This window comes from Pogoniulus pusillus, chromosome 16, assembly GCF_015220805.1.
Source record: "Pogoniulus pusillus isolate bPogPus1 chromosome 16, bPogPus1.pri, whole genome shotgun sequence".
NCBI lineage: Eukaryota > Metazoa > Chordata > Aves > Piciformes > Lybiidae > Pogoniulus > Pogoniulus pusillus.
This window is the reverse complement of record NC_087279.1, coordinates 17,229,597-17,253,581: the sequence shown is the minus strand read 5'-3', so window position 1 is coordinate 17,253,581 and position 23,985 is coordinate 17,229,597. Positions and strand designations below refer to the sequence as shown.

General features: G+C 45.3%; 1 protein-coding gene across 8 annotated transcripts; it reads right to left on the bottom strand.

The window, feature by feature from the left end:
• Positions 1-1,446: 1,446 nt before the first annotated feature.
• Positions 1,447-19,389, bottom strand: TPRA1 (transmembrane protein adipocyte associated 1). 8 transcript variants are annotated; one of them, XM_064156813.1, is made up of 12 exons: positions 19,304-19,364; positions 16,337-16,474; positions 14,592-14,773; positions 14,306-14,438; positions 11,965-12,051; positions 10,118-10,190; positions 9,033-9,112; positions 7,785-7,895; positions 7,318-7,378; positions 6,084-6,186; positions 5,434-5,514; positions 1,447-4,411 (listed from the first exon to the last, which is right to left on the bottom strand). In XM_064156813.1, the coding sequence occupies exons 2-12, from the start codon at positions 16,367-16,369 to the stop codon at positions 4,177-4,179; spliced, it is 1,179 nt and encodes a 392-aa protein (XP_064012883.1). In that variant the 5' UTR covers positions 16,370-16,474; positions 19,304-19,364; the 3' UTR covers positions 1,447-4,176. The 8 variants fall into 8 exon arrangements, with proteins under 8 accessions (XP_064012883.1, XP_064012882.1, XP_064012886.1 ...); XM_064156812.1 differs by lacking the exon at positions 19,304-19,364 and adding an exon at positions 18,662-18,886; XM_064156816.1 differs by lacking the exon at positions 16,337-16,474 and having other exon boundaries at positions 19,304-19,389.
• Positions 19,390-23,985: the final 4,596 nt, after the last annotated feature.

Genomic DNA, 23,985 nt, shown 5'->3' with positions numbered 1-23,985 from the left:
GCACTGTCACCACACACAACCAATTCCCAGCCTAAACCAAGGGAACAAGACAATGTAACGCACAAAGCAGCTGGACTGAGAAATTGAAGCTTTGAGGGACCTTTAATCAAACAAACCTCCTACGTTGCCAGAACTACAGGCCACATGATGACCGATTTGTGACTGCACAGTTGATGAAGCCTTAGCATCAACACACCACTTATCTACACACTGCAGAAGTTTTATCTCTAATGCCTATTCTTCAGTGCAATGAATGTAGCAACCCCAGCTTTGACAGAGCAGTGGGGCCCTAGCTAGCTTTAAGGGAGGATCTGGGGCTCTCTACCCCTCAAGATAACAAGGTGTCTTCCATAGCATGTTCCTGGAAGCAGAAAATGTTATTTGTGCAATCCCTTGTACACTGAGGATTTTGCCCACTGAGTTCTTGAGACGGTCTCATGGTACCACCAGCGGTTTGCACTGCAGTACAGAGACACTGTAAACATCCAGTGAAAGAGCAAAGGTCTGGCTAAAGTCAAACCATGATCCCTCCCAGAACACTCTCATTAGCTTCTTTATTTCTCATCTGCCCCCTGCTCATTTCATTTGATACCACACAGATTTTGTACTGAAAAAGCCCAGGGACAGTCACTCCTTACTTGCTTCCTCTGTTCCCAGGGTTCCACACACCTGCACCGTTGCTCTTCTGGGCTATGTTCTCAACCATGTAGTTACTTCTCCAGGTATCTTCCCATAAGTTTGCTTAATCCTTTCCTTTTCCAGATGCAACTCCAGCCAGGCAGCAAGCACCACCTGCAAAGATCCATGAGGGAAAAGACAAACATGCATGACACCTACAGCCATGCCTCCCTGTGGTCTCCAAGAGCCTAAGGACACCCAACAGGGCCTACTACTTGCAGGATACCAATGTGGAAGCAGCTATAATGGCAGATGACCTGTACAGCAACTTCTCTACCTATTCAGAAGCAGAGGATGTCATTAAAGTTAACTCCTAGGGCAATCCTCACTGTTCTGCAGAAAGCCTGTAAAGAGCTCCAAAAGTTTTTATTGCACAATGGCAAGATCAATTCCAAGGAAAACACAAAACTCAGCTCACTTCCCCAGCCTGTACACCCTGAACAAAGAACCTGATAGATTCTGCCATCACCCTTAGCTGTTACTCAGCAGCTACCATGTCATCTTGCAGCTAGAAAAGAAGTCCTGACTCTGGATTCATTTCAAAGCCCAGAAAAGGGCATAAGAATCAGTTCCAACTTCCACATAAGCCCTTTCCAAAGCAAGAGAGAAAGCTGTCCTATGGCAAAGACCCCTGACACACCCAGGAACAGCAAAGCCAAAGAGAAGCCAAAGGCTTCACTGTTATTTAGACCTGGAGGCCACTACCTGCAGAGTCATCTGTTGCACTAGTTGTAGCCTTCCAAGAAGGAAAAAAATCCACCTCCAACAAAAGGACACCAAGTTACTTTATTATCTGCCATATTTGCTTATAGATTTAAAAACTAAGTTATTTTTTTCTCTGTAATATGGATCACTTGAGAAATCAAGCATGACCATTTATGCCAAACTTACTTTTATTTCTTTATTTTACCAACAAAAATATACATTTCTTCTGTATTTTCTCTCTTTTTGCCCCCCCTTTCCCTTCCCCTCCACACAGAACACTTCTGCTTGAGGTGCATTTTGAATGTGGCCTAATGCATTATATATACATACAAACACAACAGGAGGAAGATCAGTCCATATCAGCACAGAAGCTCCTCAGCAGCAGAAGACGGGACAGTCTAGAGATACTGGAGTCCTGCCAGCAAAGATAAAGGTGAACATGTTGACCACCTACACAAGTGATTCTTCAGCACTCAATTCAGCCAATACAAAGGCAAATTCATAACCTGCTCTTCACATCAAGGAGGGCAGATAAGTCCACTCAGTCAGGGTGCTGAGAGCCACCAATGCTCCTCTGGATGGAAAAGCAGCTGCTCCTTGGTATCTCAACTGCTTTAAGACCTTCATACCTCAGCGCTGTCCAAGGCCCACCAACTCCAGGGAAGCTTTGCAGATTTCCTCATGCTTTCTACCAGCAGCTCAGATCAGCTGTAAGCAGCACGAGAAGCAGCAGCAGGGCAGTTCTGACAACCACATCCATCCCTTTCACAGTAGGAGAGCAGGTGTGGCTCAGGCCGATTCACAGCAAGGGACAGGAGCAGCACAGAACACTTCACTGATGTGGCAGGGCTGAGCTGGCCACTTGCTACTCCAGCCCTTATATAGTCACTGCGTGGCAGGGGGGGTGTGAAAGGCTGTTGACCTCCATGAGACAATTCAGCTCTTACACAAATGGAAGCCTTTTTTTCCCTCAAAAGTCAAGTGTTTTTTTAAGGGGGGGTGGTGGTGGTGGTGTTTGTTTTCAAGGTGCCAGTGCTACTTAGAGGCCTGTGGGGCAAAGTTCACAGGCTAAAGAGAGAGACTGCATTGCTTATTAACAAAAAAAAGATAAGCAAAGGGCCTGCATAGTTTTGGCAACCAATATGAACTTCATGTTCTTACCCTGGTAGCCAGTGCTTTCCCCCACCTGCTCATGATCCAAACTAACAATTCTACACTGCACTCTGCATGACAATTTGTCAGAAACTTACCTCAATATTCTTCAGGAAATGCAGTGAGTTGGGACAAGAGATCTACACAGTCCCAGACATTTCAAATTCTCACTTTCTACCATGTCTAGTGGGAAGTTGCTATTGCTTACAGCAGATCTTCACCTACTTGGAGGACTCAGGTAGGAAAGCACCCCCAAAGCTAGAGGAATACACCTCCTCATCCTTGGAGAGTACATTATGTCCCAGAAACCAGCCTGATACAGCTCTGAGCTGAACAGTCTCTGGATTGGAACATCATGTCTTGAAACTGCATTCTAGACAGCTCAGACAACATTAGTTCCCTTTCCAGCATGGAAGAAGTTAGTAAGAAGTTCCAGATGGTCTTTAAATGAACCACACTCCACATAATCATTTTCAACATATCAAGCCATGAAACTCATTCAAACCAGCAGAAGTCCAAGGATCTGAACTGCAATGTAAGAGAAGGGATACTACCAAATGAAATACATCCATCTCCCACTTGCCTCCCAACTTAAAACACCAGTCAGCTTGATTCCAGCACATCTATGGTGTTTGAGTTCCTGACAGCTCAGCTTCTGCTCTGCCTCAAGCACCTGAACATCTCTGGGGCCTTCATCTGCAGAGTCAGTTTCCTCCTTTGCAGCACTCTCCAAAACCCTGCCAAAGCCATGGAAGATGTAGGTGAAAAATGCACCTATTCCATAGCTTTTATTCTTGAAACTCAGCCTTGATACAGTGTTGTTACTTCTATTTTCCTGCAAGTTCAGATGCACAGCAATACAGCCTCCATAGACTGTTTCACAGCCACTTCAGCTCAGCTACACAGCAGCACTGTGTCCTTGCCTCCCTAATGTTCAGCTAGCTCACATCTATGCTGATAGCTACCAACCCCACAAAACACTGCTAGGGCACGAAGAACAGTTCACTCCTTTTAACATCTCTTCTCACACACTTAGAATGCTCCTTTCAACCCCTAGCAACTGCAATTCATTATTTCCACCAGCATTAGCTGAAACCAGAGACAAGCCAAACTCTCTTTTTCAAGAGCTTTTCTCTTCAGACACCATCACCACCTATGCTGTTGCATTATGACAAGACCCAGGCAGCCATGCAGCTTGAAAATGCCCATGAAGACCATCTTTGCTTTCAACTACCAAGCTCTTTCTATATATGTACAATACAGCAGTCAAATCAGCACCCTCATCCCTAACCACGACTCCCCAAAGTGGCAGACAACTGCTTTCTGTCACTGAAAAGGAAGAGGTGCCAGGCATGCCTGTCTTCCAGGTCATATTCACATCTGAAACACGGCAGAACAGGAAGTGTTTATAGGTTTAAGGACAAAACTGTTTTAGATTGTTCTCAGATAGTGACTGAAAAATGTTCTTTCCAACAGAATTTGGGCTGCCAACTCAGTTCTACAATAGGTTTAGAAAATCCTAAGGAAGAGTGGAGAGTCACGGCAGATAGCCAAGGACAGGTTTCCAGTGGGCATCCCAACAGCTGTGATATCAGGGAGCTTGGAAGGAACAAGACATCCTGTGAAGCAGGCAGCCCTGCTTTAGGCATTGATGGTTTTCCAGCGGTCACTGTCTATGCTGTTGATGCTGCCCACGTGATATGGCATAGAGGCCACATCATCCAGGTAGGCTGTGGTGTCTATCTGAGTGCTTGAGTAGAAGCCAGAATCCATCCCTTCCTTCTTGGCAACAGCGTAAGGGTGGGGCAGGTGCACATCCACATCCTCAGGCTCATCCACTTGACATTTGTAGGAGAAAAGGATCTTTGGCTCAGATCTGGAGTGATATAAAATTTGAAATGTATGTTTAAGCAATGTAGGATCACAGCATGAAGAAATTGTGTATTCAGATTCCAAAAACATTAGCTTTCAGGCCTGAAATATACCTAGAAGAGCAAATGCCATAAAGCTGAATGAAGCTGTGGACTAAGTCACCTAAGAGAAATAAAAACGGTAGAACCCCAGCTCTAGTGTGAGAGAGGTGCTCTCATCTTTGGAAGTTCTGAATTACTGAAGGCAATAGCATCCAAACGCCACTTGGACCCCACAGCAGCCTGGTTACTGAGACCAAGAGAAGTCCACCTCAAGCTCCATTTGTGTGCATCAGGAAAACCAAAACACAAACACTTTGGAACAACAGAACTCATCTCTAACTCCAGGCACTGTCCCTTTATGCTTCCAGAAGGCAGCAGAGGAACATTTGGATATTTTAAGAGCACTTTATGTTCATAGTACTTCCAAACCCTGCTGCTTCTTGCTCATGAATAAAGCTAAAGCCTATACAGAACCACTGTTTCTCCTACCAAGCTGCATTTCCTGTAGGTGGCCACAAGGCGGCGACTCCGACCCAGGAATCACACTCCCCAGTGCTGTTAACTGCTGACTCTTGGGCTCATGGTAGGGGAGGCCTCAGGCAAAGGGTTACCTAACCCCTAAATCGTTTCTACAAACCTATCCCAAAAAAACCCAGACCACCACTTAATCTGAAATTCAGTCTCTCACTAACCACTAACTGCAGTGGGCAAACTCTGTACTAAACAAGGCACAGATACTGAAGTAGTACAAGAGTGGTCTGAGGAATATGGCTATCAGCTTTGCTTTGCATGCAAAGGCGCCTTGGATAAAAGCAAGCAGCTCTTGATCACACAAGAAAAAAAAAAAATCAAGGCCAGAAATGAGAAACAGGCTTCTTATCTGGCACTTGAGCCATCACCCTTATTCCACAGATGGGGAGAACTTGAGTGCAAAACAATGAAATGGCAGTCTATACCCTGCCAACTACCATACCAGGCTACTCACCCAAAGAAACCTTTCAGGAATGCCACATATATAAGAGGTGCAAAGAAGCTGAAGTAAAGGAAGGTGGTTGCATCAACACAGCTGTCAACAACAAAAAGGAAGAAGGAATTCAGCACTCAAACACAATACAGCTGGATAACACCGCTCACATCCCCCTAAAATGATCTAATTTCCCTTCAAGAGGACAAGTCTTGTGCTAAACAGATTCAGGCTGATGCAAAGTAAACAGACAATGTCATCAACATGTGCTCCTAGACACTCAGAGGGAACTATGCCAAGACTCAAGGTCTGACCAACAGCACAGTCTCTGTGCTTCCAGTTTTGGCTCACAGAAGCAACACTGACCCCTGCAGAATGAGATTTTAGATATGAATAAAGCTATTCCTAGCAAACAGACTATTGCCTCCCTTATTACTTAAGAAACATAAGCCAATGCCTAGGCATCAGTGGATTCAAACTATTAGTTTTGCTCACCACTTCAAGAACATTACAGAGCAGTTATCGGGTTTCTGGCACAAACCAGAGCAATCAGCTTTATTCCTTCTGATGAACGCAGCACAAGTTTATTTCCTTGGGAAAGGCAGTGATGAAGCACACTCAAATGCAATACCATCAGCTGGGCTGTAGCCTTCATCCCCCAGCGTACATACCACAATCCTTCTATGATATCCACACAGAGAAGAGCACTGCCCAGGCCCTGCACCAGGTTCAGCAGTGCCAGGATTCCAGCATAAACATAAAAACTCTTCCTGGCTATGGGAAAGACATGGACACAGATAAATCTCAGATTGTAAGAACAAGCCCAGTGCAAATCTGGTTTGCCATCTCCATCAAACAGAAGCACCTCAACATCTTGTCTAAGAACTCCTGAAGAATTAATATTGTCCCAAGCTGGCAGGATTGATGGAGGTACAGTGGACTAAACTACATCCTCCTGCATGGCTTTTCGATCACAGAACCCGGTTGGAAGAGACCTCCATGACCATCCAGTCCAACCTATCACCCAGTCCTGTCTAATCAACTAAATCATGGCACTAAGTGCCTCATCCAGTCTTTTCTTGAACACCTCCAGCAATGGCAACTCCACCACCTCCCTGGGCAGCCCACTCTAGTGGCAAATCACAATGTGGTCATGCAACACATGCAAAGACTTTATAGGCAAATATCTGGAACCAGCAAGAGTCATACAACTGAACACAGCAAAAGCAAATCAAAAAACCCACAGCTGAACCAGAAACTGAACTCTTCCAATGAGCAGCACCAACAGAACTGCTTGGAAAACCTGGACAGGAACAGTAGTGTATGCTGGACACTGGGTAGGTCAGGCTTGTGGCATGTGTCACATACATCCACTCCCTCAGAGTACCCACACAGAGGCCAACATTATTTAAGGCAGAACAGCCTAAAGCAAACAGCTCAGAATCAGCTTCCCTCCCTACTCAAAAGCTGCAGATAGTCTGCAACAAAAATAATGGAGAAGCACCTTAATAAAGAAAAGAAATAACTTCAGCAGCTCACAATTAGCCATGCTTCCTCAGGGGATGACATGTACACTTCAACATAATTTGTGGATTTCAAAGGAAGCTATTATTAGGAAGCCATTTCTTGTGACTTTCTGAACTTCATACATTTACATCTGTACCATTAAGTGAGCAGCAGATGTGTTTTTCTTCATGGAGTTGTTTAGCTACTGAAGAAGCAAAGCTTCTCCAACAAAAGCTCTCCAAAAAAAGCACAACATGCTGTTTTTCCAGGGATAACTTAACAATCCTTTGCCATGTACCATGAGACAGTGGGATGTACCTGCAGCACAATCACATTCAGGAACCTCTTACTCCCATTTATGCTTAATTCTGACACTGTGGAGACACTGTGGTCACTTACAGGGCAAAGAAATCCGCTCTTTCAGAGGAGTTTTTGGAAGAATCACCACCAAAGAATAGACCTGTTGAGATAAAGAACTAATTGTTCCATGGCTCCTTGGCAGTTCATCTGTCTCCGCAGGAATGGTGCATGGTGCCACACACTCCCCAGACGCCTCAAGACAGAAGCACAGACCTCGTGATGTTAAACCTAGTGCAGGTGTGAAGGCCCCACACCTCATCCCCATGAGCACAAAAAGGCTAGTCACTGGGAGAAACAAGGATGAACATCTGCTTTCAGCTGGAATTCGCCTGCCACAGCTCATACCACTCCCACCTCCAGCTTCCTCACAGCAGGAGAAGCATCAATGTTGTGCTGTATGGGGCAGGAGGGGCACTAGGACCTTATCCTACACAAATCCTCCTCCCAGCCCCATTTAGAAAATATAAAGAAACTCACAGAGAGCATAAAAGATGCCCACTACTTACCAGAAAGAAGAAACAAGAGCTGGCAAGCCAGAAGTGTCTCCCTCCATGGCCATAGATGTTGAAGTCTTCAGCTGAGAGGTGGGCATCTGGGTACATGATTTCCAGGGTGCCCTAGGAGATAAGAGGCACCAATACAATTCCATTATAGCCAGCATCCTCACTAGAGAAAGTGTCTGCACAAAGAAGACTAAGTCTAAAGAAGTTCAGGCACAAGCTGTATCTACCACTTAAGACAGATCACTGCCTTGCTTAGACCAGGCTCACACAGGGAAAAGTGAAAGAAACTGAAAACAAGGGAGGGGAAGAAAGTGGCAGGAATCTGTATCTGAAGGAAACCAGCATCAGTGACATTCCAGAAGAGACTAAAGGGACAGAAGATGCAAGGAGTTGTCTGTTTGGAATAGAGAGAGTTACATTTCCATCTCTAAAGCAGATCTTTCATGGTGAAAAATCCAGAATATAAAAGCCCACGCTTCTGGAAGAAGTGGGAAAGGACACTTTCATTCACTTAAACTCCTGCAAAACGCTGTGAACAGAAGCTAGCCTGTAAATAGGCAGTGGAGAGAGAAAAGAGCTTGTAAACACTCCTGAAGCCAAATATAGCTCCAACCCTTGACATTTAATGAGGCTCCCCCAGCTTTATCATATGGTAATGAGCAGCTCACTGCCTACGCAAGCAAGAGCCTGGTCATGGAACAAAGATCTTTGTGTTGTTCTAGCACTGTCCTAAGTATAGAGACAGAGGGCTGAGCACTTACATGTCAAGAACAAACCCAGACACATACTGCATTGTTCAGAGACAGCTAATCAACTGAGCTAGCAAGCCAGCTGCTAGTTTGAAGGGAAGTAAGAATCAGGAGATAAGAGACCCACTGCATTGCCCTTATCTGGCAAACACACCTCAGATCTCTCATCCAGCTTCCATGCACTTCAGACTAGATTCAGGACAGGACTTGTGGCTCAGGTGTAAAGAAATCTCACTCCTGTTTCAAGAGTCACTTAACAAGGCGATCCATCTAAATCTCATCTCCTTTCTTCACCTAGGCTGAACCATTCTTGCCAGAAAAAGGACAAGATAGAGTCTGGTGTACTCTGGGGATGCTTACACATTGCCACAAGCATCCTGTCTTACTCTAAAACCTCATCCAAAGAGTAAAGCTGCCACTTTTCAGATAGGAGTCCCACACCCAACTCCAAGTGAAGTCCTCTATTTCACAAAGACTGATTCTTCTGCTCCAATGTACTCACCTGGGTGACAGAATATGCCAGAGACAGCACTGTAGTGATTGCCAGAACACGTTTCACACTTGACTTGCTCTCCAGGTGACCTGGAATTAAGAGCCACAGAAATGACTCATGATGTGAATCCAGCTGTGATAAAAATCAGTTCTCTCCAAAACCAATACAGGAAAACATCTGTAATACCAGAGGCTTTCAAGGGAAGGTTAAAGGTCACTTAACTGCTGTAAATTGCTTCCCTGTTTGTGGAGTCGAGCCCTTCACAGACAAAATACCACCTATAAACAGCAGTTCTTGCTTTCCCCCTAACATAGAGAATTCCACACTAACAGAGAGGAAGGAACTAAATCCTTCCACTGGGTTTAGCAAAAAGTAAAAACAAGAACAAAGTGAGGAATGATGCCAGTACCATGTACACTGAGATGCTGTGAAGTTTATTCTCAGGGGAGAAAAGTTTATGGGAGACTGGGTTAGAATAGAGGAGAAGGGCTTCTGTCCTTTGGAGAAATCCAGATCTCCACCAAGTCCTTCCAACCAAAATTATGCTATGAGCCCTCAAATGATGAAAGTTGCTGCTCAGTTACCCCACTGGCAGATGCAACAGTGATGCCTACCAACCCTTCTCCTCTATCTCTGGCCCACTGGAAGAGGTGCTCCAAACTGCATTTTCACTTGCACAACTGGAAAAAGTAGAGCTATAGATTGCAGGTACAGTTAAAGCATTTGGATGAATCCAGGATGGAATCAAACCAACAAAGGAGGGGACTGAAGGACCCTCAAGAGCACAATCATAAATAAAGTAGGACTGAAGCAAAGATTGGACTGCTGATATCTGCCTATCTTTTTCACCTGAACTGTACACTCTATCACATGCTCAGGGAACAAACAGAGCACACTGCACAAGCCACAGATCTGTAAAAACAATCAGGGTTGCAGTCATTTCTGAGTAAAACTCTCCAGTGTATCCTTCATCTTTATTCTAGAGCTCCTTCACTTGACAGAATCACTATCCCCACTAAGTTACAGATGCAGCCTCTGTGCAAGTAGAGGGAACAGGAAACAGTCAAAGCACTGAAACACCTCCTGATGCATACCAAAGGCAAGGCCTAGAATCACCACACTCAGTTCAATCGCCAGAAGGAAGAATCTTGTGATCTCCCACAGGATCTAAAGGATAACAGAAACCAGATAAACACAATTAGATGGAGCCAGGAAGCAGTCATAAATTAATACAGCAAAACTCTACTCTGCTCCAGGGGATAGCAGTCTCTGAAAGGAGTAGGTCGTTTGCCCGAACCTACCACGTGCTTTCTAGGAATACCAATTGTATGCTTGCTCCAAGCCCCATCCATGCAAGTGAAACTGACCAGTTCTGTGGGAGCAAGCTAAGAGCATGCCTACAAGACAGAGGAAGTGGCTGTTTTGCCACACCTGAGGATCTGCCACTTGTCTTGGATGTATTCTTTTTGCTGTACTCCCAAGAATCACAAACCCAAGAAGACACCCAAGTACACTAAACAGGCTTAACAGTAGATTCTGCAGTTCAGTTATGACTGAACAAACTCAGTTTTCTGCACTCTTCCAAGGCCTCTGGCTGCTAAATCTAAAGTAAGTACTGAACTCCAAAGCCCTCCCAATTTCCATGTCTTATGTGGTGAAACGAGATCATAAAATCAGCAGGTGAGGTAACTTCCCAGGTAGTCATGTAACAAATCAGTGCCAAATCTGGAATAACAATCCAGATTCTGTTTTATTAACCCTTTTCCTCTGATCACTGAACAGCACTCTCTTGAACATACACAGTACTTCAAGTGGCATTTGGTGATATTTCTAAGCTCAGAAAATACAGAATCACAGAATTACAGAATGTTAGAGATTGGAAAGGACCTCTAGAGATCATCAAGTCCAACCTCCCTGTCAAAGCAGGAATACCTAGGGCAAGCCACACAGGAACGCATCCCAGTAGGGTTTGAAAGTCTCCAGAGGAGACTCCACAACCTCTCAGGCAGCCTGTTCCAGCGCTCCATCACCTTCACCATAAAGAAATTTCTCCTCATGTTGAAGTGGAACCTCACCCACATGTATTTGTATGTATGAGAGAACACAAAAGAAAAGTTATAAAATACATGTTTACATGGAAAAAAAATCTTGTTAGTACCCATTTCACTGCCTGACTTCCCAGCAGGCTGCACTTAGCAGCAGCACCGGAGTTGGAAAAAAACCCACCTTCTCACCTAGTGTCTGTTATTCACATCCCAGACCCACATCTGTTCAAGAGGTGAATGAACACGCTACAAACATCCAGCCACTGACAACAAGCAGTTGTATTACAATGCTTTGACAAGTAACACTAAAGGGAAGAGTAAAAGAGCCACACTGATCTCAGAGAAAAAGCCTGAAGATATATACACTATGGGTGACTCTTCTTCCTCTAACAGCTCAGAAACTACAGAGCCTTTTGTTTTAGGCAATACTTTACTACAAGTCAAAGGACTCCAAAGAACAGCACGTACATAGCTATTTCCTGTTTGCTAAGAGTTCACCCTGTGCTCAAGGTGGCTGAAAGGACATTCAGATATCAGTCTCAAACGGAAATTTGGGTTTATATGCTTTCAATACATAAGAATTAAACAGTTTTCAAAAAGCCACTCAAATATTGCAAGTTTTGTCTATCCACCAGAGTTATCTGAATGTTTAGATGATCCCTGCAACAGGAACGTTTTGCTGTCACTATTTATGTGTCTATTTCAGGAAGCTCATTGTTTTACAGCCCTGGATGTTGTGACTATTTAGAAAGAGCTATCAGAACAGGATTCTGTAGTACATGAGTACTGAAAAAAAAAAACCAACCAGCCAAAACACATTCCTCTTGAGTGGACATAAAAAGGAAGCCACAGCAGACTGGTGTGATCAGAACGGCAGACAACAGTGTGATACCTACCTTATCTGCAACTGTGGCAGCATCAGAGGCACTCACAGTCATGGAGACAACAGCACGAGCAATACCAACTAAAGCCACCACAAATACCTATGCAAAAAGATACCAGAAGTGAGCTCATGTCTAAAGACACAAAGGTAGCAGTGACCAGAAAGCCTTCTGGAATGCCATTTCCAGGTCATCTTTCAAAACTGATGCATATTAAGGATTTCTTGCAGCAGATTTGCTGAAGATTCCTCAGACCTGTTAGATGTAGGAGCACTGGTTTGGAATTTAGGAAGGAACAAATATCCTCAGCTATCAGATTAAACAGTTCTAAAGAGGTTTCATCCACTCCTTACAACAACGTCTTTGCAGGCAAGCAGTCTTCCCACAAATCAATGGGGCAGGGCAGGAGGAAAACTAGACAAAAACCATATGCCTCCAAATGACTGAATAAACCACTCACATCAGGTTACAGAAGTTACTCACCCAACTACCACACTTCAGCTCTATGACAAAGCTAAAATCCACAGTTTCCTCACTCAACACTGACAATGTGCAGGAATGCAGCAGAAAAAGAAAAGTCAGCTGCAGCCAAGAGCTTGAAAACATCTTACCCTGCTGCACAGTGCAACACAGAGACACTTAAGCCAATTCATGACAGCAGTGAGCTCAGCAAGGCTAATTTACCAACTCCTGTGCCATCACAGCCATACTGTGCAATTAAGAGCTCCGTTGGATATATCTACCCTCTGCTGTGCAGACTTATCCTCTAAGAAAGCAGATTTTTCCCAATAAAATTCTGTGAGGTACAGGCTAATTTTAATGGTGCAGGTATGGGACACATAAATCTGTCAGAGAATGAAGAGTCCAAGCTGATTCTAAAGTGTCTGAAGAATAGAAGTGACCAGTAAGCCACCTACAGCTGAACATTTCTTCCTTAGAGGAAGAAGGGATGCAAATGGCAGGAAATAATAACACAACTCCCTCTCCTGAGGTGGAAAACTCTGACAAAATATTGACAAAGAAGAAGAGTCTCTGAATAAAATGTTCTAGAGTAGCTACAAGATGAAAACACATCCTCTTTGCTTCCTCTAAGTAGGCAGAGACTTTGCCCAATCTATTAACTTCAATATCCACTCCACAGGAAAGCATTCCTACAAGACATGACAAACAGCCATTGGAGAGGAAATCCTCACAAAACACACTTCCATCCTCATTCCCCAACAACATGCTCTGGAAGATCAAACTGAATGAAACTCTTTTCCTCTAAGGTTATTTCTTCACTTTCTGCTTTTCTATCTTGAAAAAGTCAACAACATAAGGTTAGTTCACTTTTTAATTCTCTTTGGTTTATTAAGGGTTTTGCTTTTCAAAGCCTTCGTGCTCAGCCATGGGCATTACTGGAAGTAGAAAGAAGATTTAAACCCAGATTGGAAATGGCTTGGTAATGTTTTCAGAAGCTTGGACCACTTCTGTGTATACCTGGTTACCCAAAACTCTGCACAAGACCAGTGCTCACACTCCAGCACCAAAAGAGCTAACAGGAGTTCCCACCAAAGATTTAGTTGAGGCTACTAGTTCAGATTTGGTTTTGATACTTCTTGAGATTTGACATGCCAGACCTCTAGCCCAATTCAAACACACACTGACATCTACAACTTGTAGTCATTTCACTAAAGAAAGGCAAGCACATTATGCCATAGACTAATGCAAGTCAGGATCATAGAAAGCATTGAAACAAAGCCTCTGAACAATATTTTTAAGCAAATTTAGTTCAGTTTACTATTTGAACTGGGGACAGAACAAAATCTTAGATGTTTGAGAACTCCATTCCCTATGTATTCTGTTTCCACCTTAATCAGCATGAAAAGCATCAAGTCAGCAGCCACTGATATGACGGGAAAGAAACAAACTGGGTTGGGTTTCTACATTCTCAGACTAACCAGAACCTTGACATATTTTCTACAGCAGATGGTCAAGCATTTCAACAGCTTCACAAAGGCTTCTCTTTCACTGCCTCAGTGAGAAGCTGGTTTTATGTCACACGTTACTCACTGCATGGAGCAAGGAATGTGTAAGATACTGGATTCCAAAACAACAAAGCAATAGAAGAAGGGAAAGAGAAAAAAAAACCACAGGAGAACAAAAACCATTCAAATCCATCAGACATGGTCTTAAAATCTGTGAAAAGCAGAATTCAAGCCATGAACAAAACAACAACCTGTGTTTGTTTGTAGTACACCTTCAACTCAAAATGGGTTTTATCCCTATAAGATCTGTTCTAGGCTCTCTCCCCAGTAGTTCGTGAGCAGTAATAAAAAACACTCACTCATCACTTCAAAAATACAGTGGTACTCACTAGTATGTAGAATGTAGTGAAGATTGGACTGGAAGTGACCCGGATTTTGGCCCTGGCAGAGGGCAGTTTCCAGAGAAGAAACATAAAGAAAAGTACATTGGGAACCAGGAGCAGAAGATCCCAGTAGCGGACTCTGCAAAAGTAAATAAAACAGGTTTCGTCCTGTTCTTCAGCACCTAAAAGAAGTGCAGACACCAACCCCAGTCTCTTCTCAATCAAACTCTGAGAAAGAAAGCTCTCCTCCCTGACCCAAGGTCAGATCACCATCCCATTTCTTCCGGCTCACCTGGACTTCCCAATGTCCTCATAGAGCAACAACAGGCACTTGTGCGGCACAGTGATATTGGTGTCATTGATTGCCTGCGTTGTTGTTGGCAACAAAGTTGTCACATTATCCAGTACTGTCACCGGGGCAGTTGATTGTGTGATGTTGTCAGACATCATGGACTGGAACATCCTGTCTTCCTTCTGGTTCAGGTCCAGCACAGCACAGGTCAACCACAGAAGAGACAAAAAGCAATATTAAATCAGTTATGAGTCAGAGCTAAAAAGCACATCCCTGCCATTAGGCCCCTGCACAACTGCTTCCTGCTTGTTACAGCAAATTATCAACTGGATTACACAATGCAATGCCACCTGCCCTCACTCTGCACACAGCCATTAGGGTGGACATAACAAAATCCTATCTTCTATCAGAGTAACAAGCACCTTCAAAATAGTGTAATACTATGTTGAATTAAATTTTGTGGGTTTTTCAGCTTGGGCAGATCCACAGAAGAAACCAAGACTCAGCAGCAATACATGGTCATCATCAGATAGAAACCTTGCTGCTCTAAACATTATTGTTCTAGCTCCCAATATCAAGTTACAGTCAATTATTTTACTTCAACTATTGCAAAGAAAAAAAATTAAGGCCCCTACTTAAAGCCTATTGCTGTTACCAACCCTGCAGTTTGAGAGCAGGGAGAGCTTCACATTCAGTTACCTACAAGGACTGTACAGACTCTTTTACCTCCCCAAAACAATGCCAGCAAAAGCCAAGATTCAGCATTTTTCTTCTAATTCTCAGTAAGGCACCAGAACTATCCTGATTTTAAGCGTGACAGTAAGGCTGTGAAAAGACAGTGCCTAAAACCATGTTAAGCATAAAGCTCTACAGCTTCTTTGCATCCTGTAGTCTCAATTGCATTGCTCTTCTCAGACACAGATCATCATCATCCCTGATATTTTATTTACTGGGTTTCCTGAGGTCAAGCCCTCAGGCAGCAGAGCAGTGTGGTCAGAAACAGGAGTCACAGCCCTCAGTTCTTTTGTCTACACTATCTTACACCACTCCTGTCTCTCAGAAACCACAAGACAGAATTTATCACTCTCCTCAGAAGACTTCTTTATGCTATCTTCCCTGAGAGAACATTCACATCTTTTCCACCATTTGTCCATTCCCCAGGCACTACACTGATGTGATATTAACTGTCCCTCCAGAAGTCAGGATCCACAAACTTGAAGTGGTTCAAGCTTATGACCTGGGCAGAAACTACACCAGCAATTTTCTCTCTGTTGGTTCTACAATCATCTTGGAAGCTTAAGCAGACTACAGCACACAGTAGTTTAGATCAGGATTTAGTACACACTAATTAAATCAGTATATACCAATTTACCTTACTAAGCCTGCTACTGATTCAATGCATCCCTTCGTACAAATCCTTTGCTCTTCCCACCCTTAAACAGAAACCCTCACAGCCTTTTAGCACTTGACTAGCTAAGAGCTGGCCACAATGAGAAGGTCCTGGCCTATCTCCTGACATTCCCCAAAGCATCACAGACAACACATTCAAAAAAATAACAAAATCTCTATCAGTTGACATCCTAAAGATGTGCACTACGAGACAGCACTCCAGCAGTCTGTGTGCCACAGTTAACCCAGGATTCATCTCAGAAAAAAATATCTCTGTTTGACTTTAGCCCTGGGTGCCATAGCAAAAACTGACAGGCTTTGTGACAAGACTCCTTGTGAGGTTTTGTGTGACTCACAGGTCGGAAAGAATCAGCACAGCTCCATGTCATCTGCTGAGCTTTCAGGGTTCAGTAGCACCTTCCCCTCAAACCACTCGAGACTGTCAGCCAGAGACTCCTCTTTCTCTTCAGAGACTGAGATTCTTCTCAGGACTTCTGAGGGGTAAAGGGATCACCTTACCCTCAGCTAACAAACCCCCCCTTTGATTCATCCACACTGACAGACACACACCGAGCTGGGACTTTTCTTCTGCAACTGCCATATGCTGTGCTACGCAAGAGAGATCACGTTAAATAAACACACACAAGACCTGGAAAGACCTGTGCCAGAAAGTCCTAGCTCTAGAACAGTTTCTAACAAACTTTCACCTTCCTCATCTCTAGAAATGTCTTCTCCTCCCCCCCAGCTTCTCACTTCTGAATTGGCACTGTTGAAAATAATTTTGCCCCTTTCTCTTCATTTGAAACTCCTCTGCCCTCTCCACAGCAGCAAGGATAAGTATGTTCACATTTGTCAACATAGGAAAAAAAAACATACCTAATTAAGAAAAAAAAAAGACAACTGGAAAGCTGGAGAAGAATAGAGAAAAACTGCAAACCATCACACTCTCTTAATATTTTTTCTGGGACAACAAACTTGATCTGCCTGTCCCACTGAAAAGAGCTCAAGAATAAAGCTGTGAGAAAAATTGCACAGGAAAAACATCTTCCTTTACAAAAAGCACAAACAAGCTCCATTCTTTGGGCTCAGAAGCCACCACTATCATGCAACAACAACAGCGAGCTGATGATAAAGACAGGAGCTGGCCACACGTAACAAGCCTGAAGTCAGAAAGTATCAAAGGGCAAAGAGAATGAAACTTGCTACAGCCTTGTACTAATACTTGTATCAGTATTCTATTTTATCTCCCAGGATGGGGCATACACAAAGTAGAGCAACAGAACATCCAACACGACAAAAAAGGGCAACCAAAGCCATCAGCCAGTCAGCACAATCATCACACTTTTTAAACAGCAAAGATGTGAAGAACTGGCCCGTTCCTGTTGGAATCACCAGCAAAAATTCTGTGGCAACAGGACCAGGAACCAATGGCAAGTAACTGTTTAGCCTCTGACATTCCCAGCAAGACTGCTCCTTACAGCACACTGTCCAAACCCTCATCCTATCTAGTCCAAAATAAATCCAGTCAGCTGAGCATACTCAAGAGCTCACTCACCACACCCTGCCTCTGCGGGGCTGCTCACTGCAGCCAGCCCAGCCTACGCAATGGGGATAAAATCACCCCACAGCCACATCAAAGGAAAGCTATGCCACAGTCCTGGGCTCCTTTATTCTTCTAGGAGGCCTATCTATTCACCATACACCGGAAAACAAAATAAAAAACTTCTCTGCACTACAGCTGAAGTCAGCCTGACCTGATAGAAACTCATTTCTCTGTCCAGGCAGTGGAATCCCAAGGTGCACTCAGATCAAGAACATCCACATGACTTGAAGGCTGCTGTGACAGAGCTGCTGGGGAAGGCTTGGTTCCAGTGAAAATGTTGATTCTTTATCCACGGCATCATAAATCATATCAGAGCTCAAAGAAATTTGGGGCTCACATCGCTGGCAATTCTCTGTGCCCTCAAAACCCAAGCACAGAAAGGTGAATTGCACACTACCAGAATTTCAGCTCTAATAAAAACATAAATTAAAACAAAAGTCTCTTCATTTCTGAACAGAGTATCAAAAAACCCCACTAGTATAGCTCACATTAGGGTTAAGATTGTTCCTTAAAACGCTGTATTAGTGCCAGTAAAAGCTGCACTTAACTACAGCTGTTACTTCAATAACTTAAATGCTTAAGAAGGAAAAGGGCAAAAAAAATCCACACCACCACACAACACTTTTTATGTTATCTTCCTAACATGGCTCTTCGACCTTCAGTTTGATAGTAACAGTCGCATTTTGCATTTCACTCTTAGAACTCACAAGACAAGGACTTTCTACCGGTGACCTACGACCTCTCTATTCCCCAAGTTCTGCTCTAGGCTAAACTTGAGAAGATAAGAGCTGCAGTGCTAAAAACAGTCACAGAAAACGACCAAAAGCAGAAACAACACCACTAACCCACAACCATCAGAGAAAGAATCCCAGTTCAGGGAGGTCTTTCAGCAACATCCTGGTTGGTTTCGGTTTCAGGTTTGGTTTTAATCTAGAAGGTGAGCGCACATACAACAAGCAAGAATGCAGCAGGTGAAGCCAAGTACATGGTAACTTCGTTCTACACTAGCAAAGGAAACTGGCAAATCTATTTCGAAGGCTACTAAAAGATCCAAGGACTAGAAAAAAACTTCAGTTACTTTCCACCCCTTAGGATCGGCAAAGATGTCTCTGGACGCTCCTGCCACAGGCTGGCTGCCAGGCTGCCAGAGGAGGAATCCGCTGAAGCGTCTGCAAAGGACAGCGCAGACACTCAGAGTACCGAGGTCTTCCCAGGCCACCGGCAACCTCCGAGCCGACACCGACTGCGACGAAAGAACCGTAGCCCCCCAGCCAAGGCAGGAAGCTTTCTTCCTACACGAAATGGGCACCTGGGCAGCGAAGCGCTGGCTACTGAAGCCTGACAGGTATGTTCAGGTTCCCCGCTCACTCGGGGACGACTGCTGGAATCTGGCAGCCCCCCGGGGCCCCGCATACTCCCGGCCCCAGCCGTGCCGCTCACCTCGGAGGGCCGCAGCCCCACCAGAGCCAGGCCGTACCGCCGGGCAGAGCCCGCCAGTCCGGGCTGAGGTACCTCGCCGCCCCTGCCTGTGAGCCCCTCCCTGTAGGACCCTCTCCCGGCGCCAGCTCCGCTCCTACCCGCGGCGGCGGCCGCCCGCCCCTGCCTCCCCGGTGACGGCGCTCAGTCGCGGGGGCCCAGCCCCGCCATCCCAGGCCCCGGCCCCGCCACTCCCCTCAGCCAGGGGACATCACTAAAGAGCGGCTCAAATAGAGCGCCGCACCACCAGAGCCGGGCGAGAGCGAGCTCTTCGGGAACGTCCCGCGGCGCTATTGAGAGAGAGTCCCCGAAGGAGGAGCCGCTTCGGCCAATCAGAGACCAAGGGGAGAAAGGCTCCGCCACACGGGCCGAAAGAAATAGCGGCGCCAGCCAATGGGAAGGGACCAGAGGCGGGACTGGGCGTGCGGGGCTGCCGCCCTTTAAAGGGTGACGGGACCCTCGCTCCTCCGCCTGCAGGCCGGGGGCCGGAGAGAGATCGCCAGCGCGCTGGCGAGGTGACGCCGCTGTCAAAGAGTAGCCTTGCGAAGAGGACTTGGGGTGCTGATGGGTGAAGAGCTGGCAATGTGCCCTCCCAGCCCGCAAGGGCAGCTGTGTCCTCGGCTGCATCCCCGGCAGCCTGGGCAGCTTAGAAGAGGGGATTCTGTCCTCTGCTCTGGTGAGAGCCTGACTGCAGTGCTGTGTCTTGCTCTGGAGTCCTCAGCATGGAGTAAACATCGACCTGCTGGAGTGGGTCTAAAGAAGGGCCACGAAGATGATCCAGGGACTGGAACACCTTCCTTGTGAGGACAGGCTAAGAGAGTTGTTCAGCCTGAAGAAAAGGTTTCAGAGAGACCTTGTTGTGGCCTTACATACTTGGAGGAAGCCTACAGGAAAGTTTGGGACAGTCTTTTTAGCAGGGCCTGTTGTGACAGGACAGGAGGCAGTGGTTTTAAACTGAAGAAGAGATTTAGCCTAGATGCAAGGGAAAAAAAAACATTTTTTGTAGTGGGGGTGGTAAACACTGGCAGAGGTTGCCCAGATAGGTGGTAGAAGCCACATCTCCAAAAGGTCCCTTCCAACCCAAAGTATTAGCTAATTCACAGCTCACAGGATGTTAGGGGTTGGGAGGGACCCAAGGAGATCATCAAGTCCTACTCCCTCATCGAGTCCAACCCCCAACTGTTGGGGTTGTGATTCTGTACTCGTCACACACCTCCATGGAGAGGAGAATAAGGGGTTTCTGTTTAGGAATTACTGATTGCAAGGCAGGGGAGTTTGTAATCTTCCATGGCCTGGATCCTATAATCGAGTCCCCACAGGACAGAAGGATTAACAACCAGGACAGTTTGGCTATTAAGGAAAGTTTAAAGCTTACTGAACTAACCTGGCGTGACTTGGATAAGAGCAGCTAAAGGGAAACGTGATAAATAATTAGCATGCTGTGGAGGTGCAAATAATAGGCCAAGAAAAGGATATTGCAGTATAATAAAACAGGGAAATGACTGGGACAAATTAGTCAAGACTTAAAAAGGAAATTAAAGGAAATAACTGGCTAAAGATTAGCAGATTATTCTCAGCAGTAAGAGCTGTCTGACTGTGAACAGTTCATGTTATCTGAGTCATTTCAAGGACTGGAAGATAAACTCTGGGCTTTAGAGATTGCTTCTGTAGCAGTGCAAGGCCTTTGCTAAGCTGAAATTTATTATACAAGGACTACACCTCTTTAGAAGATACCTATATTGATCAACTTTGTGTTCCCTGCTCTAGTAAACAGCATGCACAGAGAGTTTTAGGTCAACCATGTGCGTACATCTCTCTCAACTTAAGTCTGCTTGATCCTCTTCTTAGTTTTCATTTTTGAGCTTCACTGCAACAATCTTCATGGAGGGTACATACCCCGAGGCTGTGCTGCCTGCCTTAGCCCTATTCCTGTGATTTTCCACTGGGCTGAACCAGGTTTTTATGCTGGTATCATGCCTTTGGAATGACATCTGGAGTAGCTGGTCCTTAGCTTGTCTCACCTCACACTGCCATTTAAGTTAATCAGATGTTGCAATATTTTGACATGTTCTATTTAGGAGTCCAAGCTCAGAAGCTCAGCAAGCAACAGCATCTCTGAGTTACAGAAGAGACACTTCTGTTTAAATAAAGGTGTGGTGCTTCTGCCTAAAAATGCCTTGGTAACAGAGCCAAGAGCAAAATCCATGTCTTCTCCCTTGTAGCCTCAGGCACTAACTAATTAAACATGTTACCTCCCACATAACTGTGTCAGAAGGAGATATTCTGCTTTCCAATCCTCCTGCTCTTTCCATCTGATTCACTCTGGAACACCAGATCCAAAAGCTGTATCTCAGGCAGAAGACTGCTGGGTGCCACTGCAAGGACCACGATGCTTTAGATCCTGCCTTCCTCACTACTTACATAAAACTTTTATTTCCCCTTATTTGCAAGCCATGCCCTTCAGCCCAAACATGGTGTTTGCAAACACAACTTCCACCTCCAAGGACTGCCCTGTCACCTTAGTTCCACATGTCCTCCCACTTCAGCTGAGAATCATTGTTCTCTGTACCATCTCTTCCACGCAGTGCGTGAAAATGATGGAGCTTACTCCCCTTGCCCTCACTATGCCACTTGGTGTTGCATGGCTGAAGCAGGACAAGAGGTGATGTTTACCAACTTTGGTATAACCCCAAGAGCCCTAAGGAAAGCTGGCACCTGGTGCTGTACTTGCTGTACCAGCTGTGGTCTGCTCTCCTTGGCAAGGTCACCTGCCTTGCAGGTGTTGGAGGCAGAAGACACAGTCATGGTTTCCAGGACAGGTTTACACCCTCATATCATCACCACATTCCATTCTTCTAGGACATTTTATCTGTGTAAAATACTCTTCCAGCTTTTGTTAGATCAGTCTGTTGGACGGGGCATTACTTCTCATCCAAAATTGCTTTGCTGTTTAGGTGCTGAGTAACTGCAGAGGCAGATGTGTCTGTCTTATCTCAGAGTTGCTCTACCAACCAACTGGATTCTAGTATTAGCCATAAGTTTGTACTGCAGGACACCACATGGGCTGTACTCCTGTGTCTCTACCCTTCTCTTCATGGGGAATTCAGTCCCCAGGGCTGCTCCTGTGCTGTAACCCACCAGTCTGCAAAACTCTATTGATGTGTTTTGATACAGTCAGGATTTTGGTGCTCAGCTGAGTTTACCCCAGTGAGCCATCCAGGCCCTATATGCATCTCAGCTTTCTGGCATGCCCTGGTGCATCATCTCTAGAGCAGCAGAAGGAGCCCTGTCCAATGCATGGTGGCTAGCTGGTTTTAGTGTTTTAACTGCCCAACCTCATGTCTTCTCAAAGACACTGAGCACCTAAGTTGAAGCACAGGACCACCTGTAGCTGGCACCCAAATAAAGCAGTGAAAAAATGGACGTGGCACATGTGTCTTCCAGGAAGGACAGAGAGAGGAGCTATCTGTCCATCCAGCAGCTGCCCACTGCCTGGAGAGACAGTGGCACCCTGTGGTGAGGCCGTTTCATCACAGCATGTCAGCTGTGCCTTGTCAGAGAGCCCCACCTTATGCAGGTCCTGAGCAGCCTTCCATTAAAGGCATCATGGTCTCTAGTAGCCTACAGGTGGAATATCTCTGGGTACTCCCTGTGCCTATGTGACTCGAGCATCAGCCAGCTCCCCATCATGTGTCACACAGAAAAGGCTGAGACACTCTTATTTATATCGTGGTGCTCCTGCTTTGCTATATTGGTACCAGGCTGAATCACTCAGCTGGGCTTCTGGAAGAGCCCTTTCAGGTCTGATTGTCAGCTGTCTCTTTAGTCACTTTTACTTTGGGTGTCTCCTGCTTCAGGCTTACTATCCCACACTTGTGTGCAGCCAAGAGCAGAAATAGCCTGATAGTGGTCAGAAACCCTTCAGAGAAGACAGATCTCCAAAATCCAAACCACCTGCTGGCCTGTTCCTTCTTTTCTCTCTCTAGATTCCTCTCCCACTTTCTATGAAACAGGTGTTCGTTTTCAGTTGCTCTCCTAGATGACACTGCTTGCTGCACCAAGCAACTGAGACAGATGTGTCTGCTCTTCAGAACTGTTCATCTAGCTTCTCGTTACTGTTACTACATATGGACTTGCACCAAAATAAACCCCAAATGTCAGAGCCCCCTTCCCATTTCCTGTAGTTTCAGTGTGATGCAGAATAGAAGTGCCCCAAACAGGTGGCCTGTGGGTCAGTGGCAAACAAGGTCAAAAGAGACTTGATTTCAGCTGCAAAAGAGGCAGACGTGAGAACATGGACACAGGAATTCCCAGTAGGATCTCTTTCGTGACTTAGGATCCTGACAGGAAGGCACCCCTCAAGCCCAGAGGGAAATGCCCAAATCGCAGAATACTTTGTTTTGAAAGAGACCTTTAAAGGTCATCTGGTCCCTCCAATGAGCAGGGACATCTCCCACTAGATCATTTTGCTCAGAACCTGGCCTAACCTGACCTGGAATGTTTCTATCACCTCACTGAGCAATTTATGTCTGTGTTTCACCACCCCCATTGCAAAAAAAAAAAAAAAATCTCCCTTATAGCTAATCAAAATCTCCCCTCTAGTAGTTTAAAACCATCACCCCTTCTCCTGTCACAAAAGGCCCTGCTAAAAAAAGTTGTCCCTATCGTTCTCCTATTTCCCTTATCTCCCTGTAAGAACTGTAAGGTCTCCCCAGTCTTCTCCGGGCTGAACAGCCCTGGCTTTCTCGGTTTGTCCTCAAAGTGAAAGTGTTCCAGCCCTCTGATCATTTTTGTGACCTCTTCTGGACCCATTGCAACAGGTCCATGTCTTTCTTGTGCTGAGGACTCCAGAGCTAGACGCAACACTGCAGTTTGGGTCTCACCAGAGCAGAGGACAGAATCCCCTCCCTGGAGCTGCAGCGCAAG